At 40.3% G+C, this 15108-nt stretch overlaps 1 protein-coding gene across 2 annotated transcripts in view; it reads right to left on the bottom strand.

Moving 5' to 3' along the window:
* SLAIN2 (SLAIN motif family member 2) overlaps window positions 1–12983 on the bottom strand; it is a 77685-nt gene extending 64702 nt beyond the window's left edge. The window contains exon 1 of one of the 2 annotated variants that reach the window (XM_024246246.3): window positions 12212–12983. In XM_024246246.3, coding sequence (XP_024102014.1) covers window positions 12212–12600 — 389 coding nt within the window. In that variant the 5' untranslated portion in view covers window positions 12601–12983. The remainder of the gene's footprint in view (window positions 1–12211) is intronic. The other variant, XM_024246245.3, reaches the window with a different exon arrangement.
* Between the last annotated feature and the right edge of the window lie 2125 nt (window positions 12984–15108).

Raw genomic sequence — 15108 nt, 5'->3', positions numbered from 1 at the left:
TCCCCTTTCCCATCAGTTTTTTCTGTATCACTTAACAACAGTTTAATTACCCAAGCTAGAAGTGATGACTTGAGGGTCTGAAAATGCACATATAGTGTAAAAATGAGCTCTTCTATTCCTTCACTTTATATAGCCCAGGATCTTTTTGTTATTCTATCAACTCTTAAGATACAACTAAATACTTGTTCCCACTATTTTATTCTATGTGTATCAGATAACTTTTTTTTTAATTTGAAAGTTTTTGTTGCTGTTTTGCCATAACCAACTATTGGTTTTTGGACATACATAATTTTCTGATAATTCTAATCTTTCTCCTTGGTGTCAGTCACAGAGCTCTAAACTGCTTCTTACGGACATCCCCCTAAAAACCCTCAAAATAGCATCATCTTTTCCAATCAATAAATGAAAATTTTTGAGCCAATATTGACTGTTTTCTCTACATATTCAATTAACATATCCTATTGATTCACTAATCCTTATTAAATACATCCCTTCCTTTTCATTTCCACTGACCTTGCTCTAGTCTAGGCCCCATCTCATCAAGTATGGACTGTTACAATAATCTTAACTGTTTTCTCCATACCTAGCAGACTTTCATATTTCCAATCTATCTACACTCTACCACTTAACTCTAAAACACATATCTACATACCACTGTTTCACAGCTTAAAAACTTTCCCATCAGATACACTCCACAGCTTAGTTTTCAAAATCCTGTGTTATCAGACTCAAAACTATGTCCTTTGATCTTTACTCCCGTAAAAAAAACCTTCTGTTTTCAGCCAAACTGTCCAAATAAATGTTTGTTTCATGCATCGTGGAGAGTTTAACCTATGGATTCTTTGTTCATAGTTATTTTCATTATAAAGGGAAAAGAAAGTTTCCTTTTTTTAATCTAACCCAGCCTTACTTTGCCTTTCAAGACTGACCATGAAGTCTTTTTTGAAGCTTTCATGAAGCTTTCCAACCATCAAAGTTCTTATGACTATTTCTTACCATTATAGATAGTGCTCCACCTATGGCAGGTACTCAATAAATGTCTGATGATTACTTCTTGGGTGACCATTCATTCCAGTTTCCCCAAGGCAGTTCTAATTTAAATCTACTGTTCTGACATCTCACCTGGTTAGTGCTCCATTGACTCCCAAGTAGTGCCCAATCCCTTGACTTATTCTTAATTTTCAGAACCACACAGTATTAGTTGGTTTTCACACCGCTGATAAAGACATCCCTGAGACTGGGCAATTTACAAAAGAGGTTTAATTGGACTTACAGTTCCACATGGCTGGGGAAACCTCACAATCATGGTGGAAGGCAAGCAGGAGCAAGTCACATCTTACATGGATTGCAGCAGGCAAAGGGAGAATGAGGAAGACACAAAAGCGGAAACCTCTGATAAAACTATCAGATCTTGTGAGAGTTAACTCACTATCTAGAGAACAGTATAGGGGAAACCGCCCCATGAGTCAATTATCTCCCACCAGGTCCCTCCCACAACACGTGGGGATTATGGGAGTACAATTCAAGATGAGATTTGGGTGGGAACACACAGCCAAACCATATCAAGCACTATTTTTGACTTAGAAAATGTAAATGGAGCAAAGTAACTAGAATACGAAACTTATTACTGCAATACAGTACTAGTTATTTCTGGTCATGCTGACACCATACCATAAGTATCCTTCAAGGCAATCGTTCTTAACCTGTGGTAATTTTGCCCCAAAGGGACACCTGGCAATGTCTGGAGACATTTTTGGTTGGCCAGGGATGCTGCTGGACATCCTACAACACACAGGATAGCACCCACAACAAAGAGTTATCTGACCCAAATGTCAAGGTTGCAGAATCCTGCTTTGGGATTATCCTTACAATAACATTAATAAGATCAAAATGACATTTTTAAACTGTGAATGTTTTTTAAGAGGAACTAAACAATCTTGAAACCAAAATAATATCTATTATTTCCTTCTTAGGTAAATGGCCTAATCTTTAATCATTTAGCTTGATGTGATGTGATGGTTTTCATGCAACATATTATAAGTAGTTGGTATGAAATGGAAAGAGTATCACTGTGGACTCAATAGTTTGGTTTGAATTCAATACTTTGGTTTGAATACTTCAGGGCACAAGAGGTGGACACAAACCTCAGAGGCTGTTTTCTAGCCAATAAAGGTAGCTATGACTTGTGTTCTCGCCTACATACTATTGCCACACTAACCTCTCCAAAATGCCATTTTGTTAAAAGCATTCCAATATTCAAAAACTCTCCTCCTAGACTTCACAGGCCATTCACAGTATGATCTCCAACCCAATGATTCAACGTTCTCACTTGTTCCCTAACAAACATCCGTTTAGTTAAGATCTTCACAGGCCTTTTCTCTACCTTACTCAAATGTATCACTCGCTCTTTTCCCTAAACTTGTTGATTCTCACAGACAGCAAAAAATACCTTTCCATCTGTGCCCAAATCCAAAGTCCCAGCTCTCACTTTTAAGCCCATATAAACCTTTCTTCTAGAAAATATTATTGGTTTCAGAGAGAACAGAATTCTATGTTCATTCTGTCTCTTAGCCAAACTCTAAACACCTTGAAAGCTTATGCTCCACTCAGTAATTTAAACAAATATTTATACAGCAGTTACCACTGGCCAGACATGGTGTTAAACAGAAATCTGAAGATGAATTAAGATAAAACTAGATTATTATACCTCACATAAAGGTTGTTAGCCTCTTTCACTTGCAGGCTGCACTACCATCAAGACTTACGGTGCCTGCTCATCAAGTTCCAAACCCCTAGATTCAGGTTTCTAGGATTCATCAGTTTTCTGGGTTTTGCTTTTTAATCCACTCCAGATCAGTCCTAAGTATAACCAATGGCAAATAAGAGTTTCACTGTGACAGGTCAACACAAGATTCGTTATCTCCCACTCAGAGAAGAAATGAGCAGGCCCACTCAAAAGATATAAGCATTCACAGCCTAAAATTACTAAAGTTCTCTTTCTGTATCTACTAAATAGGTATTAGCAAAAACACACAATTTAGTCTGATTATCACTATAGAATATAGTACCGATTAGGTATTAAATGCATACTAAAAACCTAACTTGAGAGTACCTATTAAATCCCATTCCTCAAGCTTACTGGAGTCATGGGTCGCTTACAGACTAGCTTGGCCCACTCCTGCTTCTCATTCACACTTTTCAAACAAAATAAGCCTCAAGAGCCACACATAATTGGGTACTTTCTTACTCTCCCACAGAGAGAGGAGCAGAAGCTCCTGAATGGAGTAGTAGAGGGATGTGTGGGGGAGGAGTTTCAGTCTAGTACACTGCAGAAGTAGGAGATGATGTGATTCATCCTCATGAATTATAAACCTGATTTTTAACTAAATACAACTTCCTTTGTCTTATCTTTCCAAATATTTTCAAAAATTTCATATCTGATACTGTGGTACTACATTATATTGCATCTATTATTCTTCACATTTCAAGGAGATAGAATCAATTTTTTTTCTCTAGTCTCTAATTTCTATTTTATTCCAGAATGTGAGACCTTTCCCAGATCAAAGTAAACTGTTCTGCAATTTTTGAGCCACTCCTAAAGACCTAGTTTAAAGCCTTCCTCTTAAATAAGCTAGTATGTCCTAAAGTTGTTCATTTCCTCCGTAACTTCGATCCCAAATGATCTCAGAAGACATAATGTCAAGTAAATGAAAGAGGTGAAATAAGAACTTATCATTACCAAAGCCTTAAAACCTACATTCTTTTACAAATTCATTTTTGCTACTGAAAATTAGCCCAACAGGAGTCACATGCAATGTGCTCTGGCTAGTACAGATAATTACTATAAGGAATAGTGTATTCAGGTAACGCAAACCATTTATATTAAGACACTACTTAATCCTGCTATTTAATGCCCAAATTGCCTTTTTAAAAAATAATGTCAAAATTACATGAATTTATATAGTTATAGATATGTTCCTAGCAGAAGGGTAAGGAGGCAGGGGTCTGTGTAAGTGGAAGTAGAAGTGGGCTACCAGGGTATCAGCACCAGGTTCCCTGGGCAATTTGGCATAGGAATTTGAATACAGGGAGGCCCCAAAGATGGGGACTGAGGAGCAGTAGCAACATCAGTGATCCAGAAGGCTCACAGGATGTGAGCTATACAACTCTGGTGTTCCTTATCTGATATTCCTAAAAACCAAAGTTGTGTTTTTCATGAAAACAGACTACATGATTTATTTAGGCAGATCTGATAAATGTTTTAATAGTTACACTTGTGGAATTTAATTTTTTAAATGTAAAGTTAAGAACATTCTAAGAAGCATTCTAAATCACTTTTGGTCCTGGGTGCTACCCACTTCAATAAATTTTTTTTGCCCAATTAAATTGTTAAATTTAAAACAAACAAGAATAATAGATCATAAGATCAAATACATGTCTTGGGTTCCAATTCTATCAAAAATATGCTATCATTATAGCACAGTGCTCCACCTATGGCAGTTACTCAATAAATGAAACCATATTTATTGAAGCCAAAATTTATCCATTTGTGATACATAATCTTACTACCACTAAGTAACAAGGAAAACTACAAGTAAAAAGGCTTCTAATGTATCATGTTATATTATGATCCCTACATGATCACAGAGTAATAAAACTGACTTAAATTTTATCAACAGGATTTTTTAAATTCTAAAAGCAATTCATGTCTTATCAGAAAACTTGGAAATCACAAAAAGTACAAAGAAGTTTAAAACAAAGTGCTTCTGTAATCCTACTAAACAGAGCCATGCCAGTATTTTGGCTAATTTTTAAACTTATTTTAAAAATCAGACATTACATCTAGACAGTATTTTCTTCTTAATTCATCATGGGAAAGTATACATTCGATACTGCCATTATTCAGAATCTGTGAAGTATCTCATCTGTAACTGGCATAAGGGTCATGTAAGAAATCCGGTCTCATTGTTTTACAGTTTTGCCTCATTTTAACCTAACATCACTGATAGACTGATTTCATTTAAATTAATGTCACTGAACTGTTAGTATACTGTGGTCCTGTTCAGAAACATGAGATGAATATGATGCTATCCTCCTGCTTAAACTGCTCACATTCTAGACTACACAGACCAAAGCACAAGGTGGTTGTGTTAAATATACTCTAAAAAAGGGTATATAAACAGTGATAGGTTAATAATGAAGAGGAATTAAACCAAGTTAAAATTCAGGAGAATTTCACAAAGGAAAGAAAATCTGCATTGTGCCTGAAGAATAAGTAAAATTTTGGTAAGAGGAGGAGGAGAAAAAAACGGATGAACATCAAAAGCCAAAGGGCATAAATGTTCTTGAAGGTTCTGGCAAAAGCAAGTAAATCTAGGAAAAAAGTAAATTAGCGCTGGACTGCTGAGGACTTTTAAATACCCTGCTAACTCATTTTTATTCACCAGGCAAGATAATGACTTCTAATGGTTTTCAAAACTCAAACCTACCCTCAAGAGGAAAACAACTGGCCATTACTGAGGATATTCAGAGAAATGTGCCACAGACTTAAAGGGAAAACATTCATGATGCTTCTGCGGCTAAATATCTCCTCACACTTAAGCTTAGCACTCTGTCTTAAAGGTATCTTTTTTTTGTTTTTTTGAGACAGAGTCTTGCTCTGTTGCCCAGGCTGGAGTACAATGGCGCGATCTCAGCTCACTGCAACCTCCGCCTCCCGGATTCAAGCAATTCTCCTCCCTCCACCTCCCAAGTAGCTGGGATTACAGGCGCCCACCACCACGCCCAGCTAATATTTTTGTATTAATAGAGACAGGGTTTCACCATGTTAACCAGGCTAGTTTTGAACTCCTGAACTCAAGTGATCTGCCTGCCTTGGCCTCTCATAGTGTTAGGATTACAGGCGTGAGCCACCATGCCCAGCCTGTCTTGAAGGTATCTTATGCTCCCACATAGAGTGCAAAAGAATTAAAAGAACACTCAGAATTCACCCAATTCCACTTTTTTACTTCTTTGTAACATCGCCTGCCACAGGAGCATTCAGCAGTCTTTTGAAGGTTATTTCCAACAATTTTTTTAGGGTTGTCCCTATCATCCAAAAACAGCTCTATTAAAAAATTCTTCCTTCTAGTAAAACAAAATTTCCCTGCCTCTAATTTACACCTATTAGTCTAGTGATGATCAGTTATATAAGTAATAATCCTTATTAGAGTCCTTGAAATACTCAAAAAGTTCTCTTCCCCAAGCTAAATATCTATAGGCTAAATAAATCAAGATCAATCATTCTTCATCAGACTTGACTTCTAGGTATGGTGTCAATCTCAATTTCACTTTATTAGCTATGCGACTTTGGGTTTAGTTTCTTTTGCTGTAAAACAGGGATAACATGACACATTCTACCACATGGATGTACTGTGAAGACATAATGCTAAATGAAATAAGCCAGACACAAAAAGACAAGTATTGTATGATTCTACTTATACAAGCTACCTAGAGTGGTCAAATTCATAGAGAAGTAGAATGGTAGTTGCCAGGGGCTGGTGTCCATGGGAACAGGGAATTACTGTTTAATGGGTACACAGTTTCAATTGAGGAAGATTAAAGGTCTAGAGATGGATGGTGGCGATGATGGCACAACATTGTGAATGTACTTAATGCCACTGAACTGTAAACTTAAAAATTATTAACATGGTAAATTTTGTTATATTTTACAATAAAAACAATAATAATTACAACTCCAAATTGTACACATTAAATGATTCAACATGTGTAAAGGAGCTGGGCATGATGGCTCATGCCTGTAATCCCAACACTTTGGGAGGGTGAAGCAGGTGGATCACTTGAGCCCAGGTGGAACTTGAGCCCAGGAGTTCGAGACCAGCCTGGGCAACACAGTGAGACCCTGTCTCTACAAAACATAAAAAATAAATTAGCCAGGCGTGGTGTCACGCGCCTGTGGTCCTGGCTACTCAAGAGGCTGAGGTAAGACAATCACTTGAGCCGGGGGCTGGGGAGGTATAGATTATACCTATATCACGGCTGCAGTGAGCTGTAGATTATACTCCCACCCCTGGTCCACAGAAAAATTGTCTTTTTTCTGTGCCAAACCGGTCCCTGGTGCCAAAAAGGTTGCGGACTGCTGTCTTGCAAAATGCTTGGCATATAAAACATGGGCACACCACAGTGACTGCAATATACTTTTATCAACCATGAGGCTCTGCTTGGCCAAGTTCTATTTTTTAAGAACTTGCATTATCATGTCTCTCAATGTTCCCAACACTGTGCTGCACACAGGTACTCTAAGTATTTGTTCCATTAAAGAAAAAAATTTAAAGCCGTTTTAGAATGACTGGAAAACCACTGCTAACGATGGAATAGAGGGCAAGGCACAGTGGCTCATGCCTGTAATCCTAGCACTTTGGGAGGTTGAGGTGGGCAGAATACCTGATCCCAGGAGTTCGAGACTAGCCTGGGCAACATGGGAAGACCCTGTCTCTTAAAAAAAAAAAGGGAAATAGAAAGCTTATTAGATGTCTAACTTCTGATTCATCTAACCCACACACATACGCAAACCACATTACTTTAACATCTCCTTGGTACAGAAGAGTCTAGAAAACATAAAACTTCCCAAGATGTTAGTATGTTAATCAGTGAATGACTGCCAAACTATTCAGATAAGTGGTGATAATTACACAAATTGCTTTATTAACTTAGGCTTACCAAATTAAATTACAGGCAAATTTTACCAATGGCCCTCTACAAAAAGCATACATAAACAAAGAGGTCATACAATAAATCAACTCTCAGCAATGAAGAGCCACGAGTGACAAAAAAGTATAAAAACCACATACCTACCTAGCTCTGAACTGGGACATTTATCAACAAAGGTTACCGATGAGAAGTCAGTATGAATTTGAAGTGTCTTCATAAACCCAAGATAAACTGATCTAGTAAGCCAGAATGTAGCTTAAAATGGGCTTAGGCCTACCACTCCAAATGATGGAAAAGAACAGAAATTTTATCACTAATATCATGGTGAACACAAGCAAGATCAAAAGTCTGGATAAAAGAAAATATGGTTACTTCTGAAGAGAAAAATAAGCAGTGTCTAGAAAGTCCAGACCAAACTGATTCCTTGCAAAATTCAAAATTGGATGGAAAAAAAGTTAGTGAAGAAAGGAAAAGTGAATACATGAAATGCTAGAACATTCATCATGAACAAGTCCAAACAAATCAACTGCAATGGCTATTTTAATAGGTTGGTGATAGTAATGTAGTATTCTTCACTGTAGGTAAGAATCTCGTAGGCAGAGTATAGCTTAATTATAGCAAGGCATTTTACAAAATCTTTCATAATGTCTACACAAAATGTTATATGGGCCTGACGATAATAGATAGAACTAGCAATTATTGAACAACCATGTGTGTTGATTAATGGACTGGTGTTAATCCAGAGAGAGTCTAGCTGATGTGCACACTTCAGAGTAATTTATTCTGTCAATTTAATATTTTTATCAACAATTTGAATGAAGACATAGTAGATATGCCTACCAAATACAAAGATGACCAAATAAATCAGAAAGGATAATATTAAATGTCTAAATAAAAACTAACAAAAGGAAATTTAAAAGCCTTATATTTAATCTAAGCACGCCTAAAAAAATAAAATAAAAGCCTTATATTTAAGATAAAAAAAAATCCATTACACAAAAACTAGGGTTAGGAAGACACAGTTTAACACCTTATGTATAAAATATATGGGAGAGAAGTTGATACTTCAGGCTCATATTAAGCATAATAGAAGTTAAAACTGTCAATGAAGTATTTGGTTAAAAAAAAAAACCAGCATTTGATTCATACCCACCACACTCTCCATCTGATCAAATATCACCTAAAATGCTGGGTACAACTCTGGGAACCATGTATAATGACAATGAGCAACTTAGAGTTAATTAAGAAAAAAATAACCATGGTTGAAGGATCAGAGAATTACATTATCTAAGGAATGATAAAACAAACTGGGATTATTTACTCTGAAGAAGAGAAGGGAATGCTCACAGTGTGTGGCAAGGAGAAAGGGTCAGCAGTGACACCACAGTAGTCTTCAACTATGTGAAGAGGCCATTCATGTGAAAAGGAGATTATACTTGGAAAAAGCAAAATACTGTGGGAACAGCATAGTCTATGATGTATAAAGACCTGGATTCAAATCCTGGTGCCATCATTCAGTGCGCATTACTTGATGCTTGCAGAGAGATTAATTTTCTTACCTAGAAAATGATACCTATCTCATAAATGTATAAAATTAGAGGCAAAAAATATTTATAAGCTGCCTGGCACAGACTGACACACTGTGATGCACAACGATGTTAGTTCTCATCCCTAAACTTTTCTGAGTTATTCTAGAACAGTGTTTTTCAAAGTGAGAATTGCAACTCATTAATGGGTCACAAAATCAGCTTAGCTGGGTAGTAACCAGCATTTTTTTCCTAATGAAACAGAATAGAACGGAAAATATCCGAGCATACCACTTGTAGTAAAAGTAATCAACATTTTGTGAAACTTTTGCTTCAGTTATTCAGATACATGTGAGTTCCTGATTATGAGTTAAAATGCATTTCTTATCATGAAGCTGGGTCCAAAAAAAAAAAAAAAAAAAAGTGTGAAAGCGACTGCTGTAGAGCACTGTTTTCTAAAAAAGATACTAGTTCCTTGGGAGCTCAATTAAGTTTAGGACCAAACCATACTCCCTAGAGATTTACTATGTTCAAAACACATTAGCATCTCCAAGAGCCCAGCATTAAAGAAAACTGTTTATTTTTGTTGAACCCAGTTTTTCCCACATTTATTCCATCCCGGAACCCACCCACTTTTTTTCTACATAACACTTATTGACATCTTCAGAACTAGCACTTTGTGGCACATACACTCGGGAGGAAACATTCCTCTAGATGAAAAGGAAGGTGCAATAGCTAGAAGTTACAAAAGGTAGATTTTTAGCTTGCTAAGGAAAAAATATTGACTTTGACTCTTCCTGCCACTGACATCCATCCCCTACAACTTTTACCCTAATCACATACCCTAACGCATTTTAAATAGGATTTACATTCAACTTTCAGTTCACACAAATCTCAGAAAAAGTATAGGACACCTATAATATCAAGATATGAAGCCAGGATAAAAGCAGTAAGCAGGAATCATCTGGTCAAAAGAAACTCCTGGAACAGTATTTAAGGAAGACTTGCTTTACCTTAACAAAACTCATGCTCAGGAACCAAAGCAGCCAAAGACTTAATCGGCTTCTCCAAGTGGACTCAATGTGTTCTAATAATACATAATCTAAAATGGGCTGATAGGTGCAGCTAATCCTCATTATTATGAGCATCATTTTATTATCATCACTTGTAAGAGCCATGTGACAATATTTACAAGATTCTGGGTTCTTTTAAAGTGCATACATACCCAAGATTCCTTTGGGAGAATGCAACTTCACATTTATAACAAAAACTGTCACTACCATAGTCAGCTTTAATATTTGATATCACTTGGTAATAAAGGTTTGTCATCATATACTCAAGAGTAATTCTGTTACTCAAATCTTCCTAACTGGGAGTTACAAATACCTCTGACTCTGCTCTTGTAGCTGTCAAGAGCATAAAATGCCCTTCCCGCTCTTTCCTCACTTTCAGACTCCAAGCCACCTCCTCCTCAAAGTCTGGCCCAACTACTTTGGACTACTATTTTTTTCCCAGTTACTGAGCACTGTCAGTACTCTTTGTTCTATCACTCTGCGTAATTCACTGTACACTTTCTAGTTTATTTAACTGCACAAAACTTAGTTCTCAACAAGACTATAACTGCCTTATGAACAGGGATCAACACTTAAGAATCTCCAGAATCTCCTACAACATCATATAAGAACTCTGTTTCTTGATTTAAGTAACTAGGCTTAAGAGTAAAAAATAACAGCTTGTTTTAGACAGTTTACTATGTGCCAGATCCAGCGCTAAATGCATACATAATTATCTTACTAAATTTTCATAACTCTATAGAGGTAAGTGCTATTATTTTCTCCATCAAATAGAAGAAGAAAGTGAGCCTCAGAGTAACTTGCTCAAGGTCATACTGCTAGTAAGTGGCAAAACCAGGGGCGAATCCAGGAAAGCTCTTAACTACCTCAGGACACTGCAAAGTTCCAGCCCTGCAATACCAGAGTCTATGAATGATTTCGATTTCACTAAGTTAGAAGTTTCAATTTCAATAGAGCAGAGACATTTTAGCTAAAAGTTAAAACTTTAAGAAAAATGAATTAAGACAAATAATTGCCTATACACATCTTTATAATAAAACCAGGGGAAAAGCCTCCCATGTCCTATTCATGAAAGTGATATTAAGGTGGGGGGGGGCCACAATTTCATCAAGAAGTGACTTATGACAATACAGCTTTGGTTTAGATTTTTAAATAGGACTCTTTTTCGCTGCCCCTAGGAGGACGTGGAAATGAAAGATGGATGTGAAAACTGTCAATTCAGAGCTCTGCAAAACGCCAGATTCAATTCTTGTTTTAGAAAATACGAGCCAGGGCTCTCGTTCCACCCTTGACTCTTCACACAGAGTAACAACAACAACAAAAAAAAGCAGCACCATCCTCTGCCCTCTTCACACAAAGCAAGCTTTACCCCACTACCCAAAGGGGAGTGCTGATTCACACGGTCTTCCCATCCCCGCCAGAAATGGGTCCCAAACACCAACCGCTGCATAGACGTAGACGACTCTGGTCTGCCCCCGACCCCCACACCTGGTGATACCTCATCAAGCAGACCCCTCTCCTACATCCAAAATGCCCAGGGCCACCATCCGAAAGCCAGTATCTTACACAAAGCAGGATCCCTGCCTACAAAGCAGTTTCCCACCTCCGACTCCTCCCCAGGCGAACAGCCCTTCTCAAGCTGCCCCAACCCACAGACCCCAACAGAGTCCAGCACCCAGAAGGTCCACAATCCAAAGGACAACGAGCTACAACCCTGTTACTTGCGCACGCCACGAACCCCCAACTCCAGCTGACGTTCCCTCTGCCAAAGCAAGAAAATCACAAGTCCCCACCGGAGACTCGCTACACAAAGCGAGGCGCCCGACCAGAGGGACCCTCAGAGGACGCTCTCCGCCCCCGGGCCCGTCCCCGCCCAGCCCCTGCCCGGCGCCCCGCGCTCACCAGCTCTCCTCCTCCTCCTCCCAGCCTGACAGGCGCTCCAGCTCGTCGGGCCGCAGCGGCTCCACCTCGTCCAGCAAGCCGCCCTCGCCAGCCGCCAGCAAGGAGGTGGCGTCCCGCAGCTCTTCGCTACTCGTCCGCCTCGGGCCCGACCCGGCCCCGCCGCCCGACTTGGCGCTGAGGCCCAAGGGGAAGCCCCGAGGAGACGCAGCGCCGGAGGAGGGAATGGACGCGCCGGCCCGAACCGGGCTGCCGGGCCCGAGGGAGCCGGCGCCCTGCACGGCCCCCGAGCGGCTCCTCAGCTGTTCGTTCTGCTTCTCCAGCTTCTTCACCAGTTCCTGCAGCTTCCGCACCTCCTGGTCCGCGTTCACGTTGGAGTTAACGTCCTCCATCCCGGCCCCGCCGCCGCCGCCTCCGCCACCCGCTCGCTCTCGCAGCGACAGGGAAAGAGCCGGAGGAAAGAGGCGTCGCCGTCGCTCACTCTAGCCGAGGCGCCGGCATGTAGCAGGACCAGGCCCCACCGCCAGGGTCCCCCCACCTCGGGTTCCAAAGCGCCGCTGGCCCCAGCCGAACTGCCTCATCTGCGCCGGCTCCGGGATTGGGGGAGGCGGCGCCAATATCCGGCCCCTGCCGCCATCTTCCCTCCGTCCCTCCGCCCCCCACGGGCCGGCCCCGTCGGTGACCTCAGAGCGTCGGGGGTGGACGCGGCCGCCGGCAGGCGCTGAGAGGACCCGGCGCCGGCTCGCGGCGGGGCGGGGCCACGGACGGGGACTATGGGGCGGGGGCTGGCGCTTGAGGGGCGGGGATTAGGCCGGAAGGGGCGTGTCGGCGGATGTGGGACGCGGCCGGGCTGGCTAGGGAGGGTCCCTGCAGGCCGGGAGGCCAGCAGAAGGCTCGCGGCGGGCGGGGCCGAGGTGGCTAACAAGGTCCTCGATCAGCCTCGCTTGTTGGTCTGGGCGTGTGGGGTGTTCTCCACCCCTTACACGGAGTGTGTGGGACCCGCGGGCCAGTCTCGCCCTTGTTCCGGGCAGGATCTCGAGTGGGCGCTGAGCCCAGCGGTGGAGAGACAGTTTACTTAGTTCAGCAAATATTTAATCGATGCCGACTTCATTGGAGATTGTCTCGGCTGGCGGGAGCTTCTGAGACTGCCTTGTGTCCTGTTTCTTCCCCTGAAAATAAGGAACCCCAGTTTCAGACAGTTAAGAGAGGTCTAAGGTCAAAATAATCATAATTTCTTGAGTGCTTCCTACTGGCCCGACACTGTGCTAAGCACTTTTAAAGGCATTATCTCATCGGTTAAAACATAGTTTTCCCAACTTAAAGTTTACAGCACACTGGGGCGGAAGCGGGGGATAGTAAACTGCTTCTCTACTCCCTTTCTCGGTTTATTGACTCACACTCTGTTCTTTGGATCACTTTCTTCGGAAAAAGTTCCTCGTAGTGTGTCTTGACTTGTTTAAAAGTTGTGTATTAAAAGTACTTAAACACGCTGACAGATATTGAAGAATGCAGAAAATTGTAAGAATGTGAAGTCTGCCTTTAGAATGCGGCAGCAAACCTAAACAAAACTTAAATGCTTTGTTTTGATCACATTCGTTGGTCTTCAGATGTGAATTGTGAACTGCTTTGGCTTGTGTTTGCAGCTTTTCTTCAGTTGCCGCCTCCACCCTTAGTTTAATAACAATGATCCAGTCATGTTACACCTGAGTGTGGACTCATGCCATGACTGACTTGCTTCTACCCTTTAGCTTTTCTAGTGCCATATTCTCCGCCTGCCATATCTGATTCCTTTTCTTAAATCCCATACTCTCTCATTCAGGAAACCTCTTGCCGACAATTCCACAAAGATCTAATTATTCTGCGTATTCTAGCACTACGTGATCAATAGTTCCCAATAGGTGTTTGCACTTTTTTAAAAATTGCATTTTTTTCTAAGAATTATTTTTCGTTTGTTTTTGTCTGTTTACTTGATTTAAGGAGACTGTTCATTTTTGCTTACCATGTCTAGTACACTGACACAGTGGACACTCAATACTTGGTTTGTTGAAAGTTAAGTAGACTGTAAGTTCTATTTAAAACCACGTAGCTATTTATTCGTAGCAAAAAACGTATTTGTGTTAAAAGTTTGCTGGCTAACTATAAGTCGAGTATTTTTCTAGCTATACAGACCTAGTCAAAGGATGTGATTCTTTGCTAACGTAATTGTCAAGTAATATATATTATCTGTGTAATGCTCATCTAAATATCATTGCTCTTTCTGACCAGTCTGAACTTGTTGCCAGAGGGTTAAAAATCATGACTACTTCACGTATAGCAGTTTTCACTTGCATTCAATGCTTTGTAAAATAGATTCCAACTAGTCAGTTTCTGTAAGGAGAACCCTTCAAATATACTCCTTGAAAAGAACAGTTCACCGGACTTTATGAAGTTAGCACTAATGTTTGTGGGGCAAGAAAAGCTTGTCGTAGTGTGGAACAATGAATTAAGAATCAGAAAGCCTGATGTCGGGTTCTAGCTGTAGCATAAATGCACTTGACCTTGATCGCTGCTCTCTAATCTCTGGTCCTTAGTTTACTTTAGAATGCGTGAGTTGGAGGAACTCCAGTATCTCTTCCAGGATGAAAAAGGATTCTGGTGAGTCCTCATGGTTGCAAAACATAAGAGTGAATATACTTAGATATATAGAGAAGTTCATAGTGGATAGATATACTTGGATTTTTAAATTCTATTGCCTTACTCAATGTCTTACCTTTTTCATTCAATAAATATTGTATATTTCTACTATGTGGCAGGCCCCAATTTAGGTATTTGGATGTTTAATAGGCCTCTTAAGTATCAAACAACGTTCAGTTCATACACACACATACACACTGCACAACATATACACACCCTTAAATCTG

Source organism: Pongo abelii, chromosome 3 (assembly GCF_028885655.2).
Source record: "Pongo abelii isolate AG06213 chromosome 3, NHGRI_mPonAbe1-v2.0_pri, whole genome shotgun sequence".
NCBI lineage: Eukaryota > Metazoa > Chordata > Mammalia > Primates > Hominidae > Pongo > Pongo abelii.
Note: the sequence above shows the minus strand (reverse complement) of the source record. Positions and strands in the feature narration are given on the sequence as shown.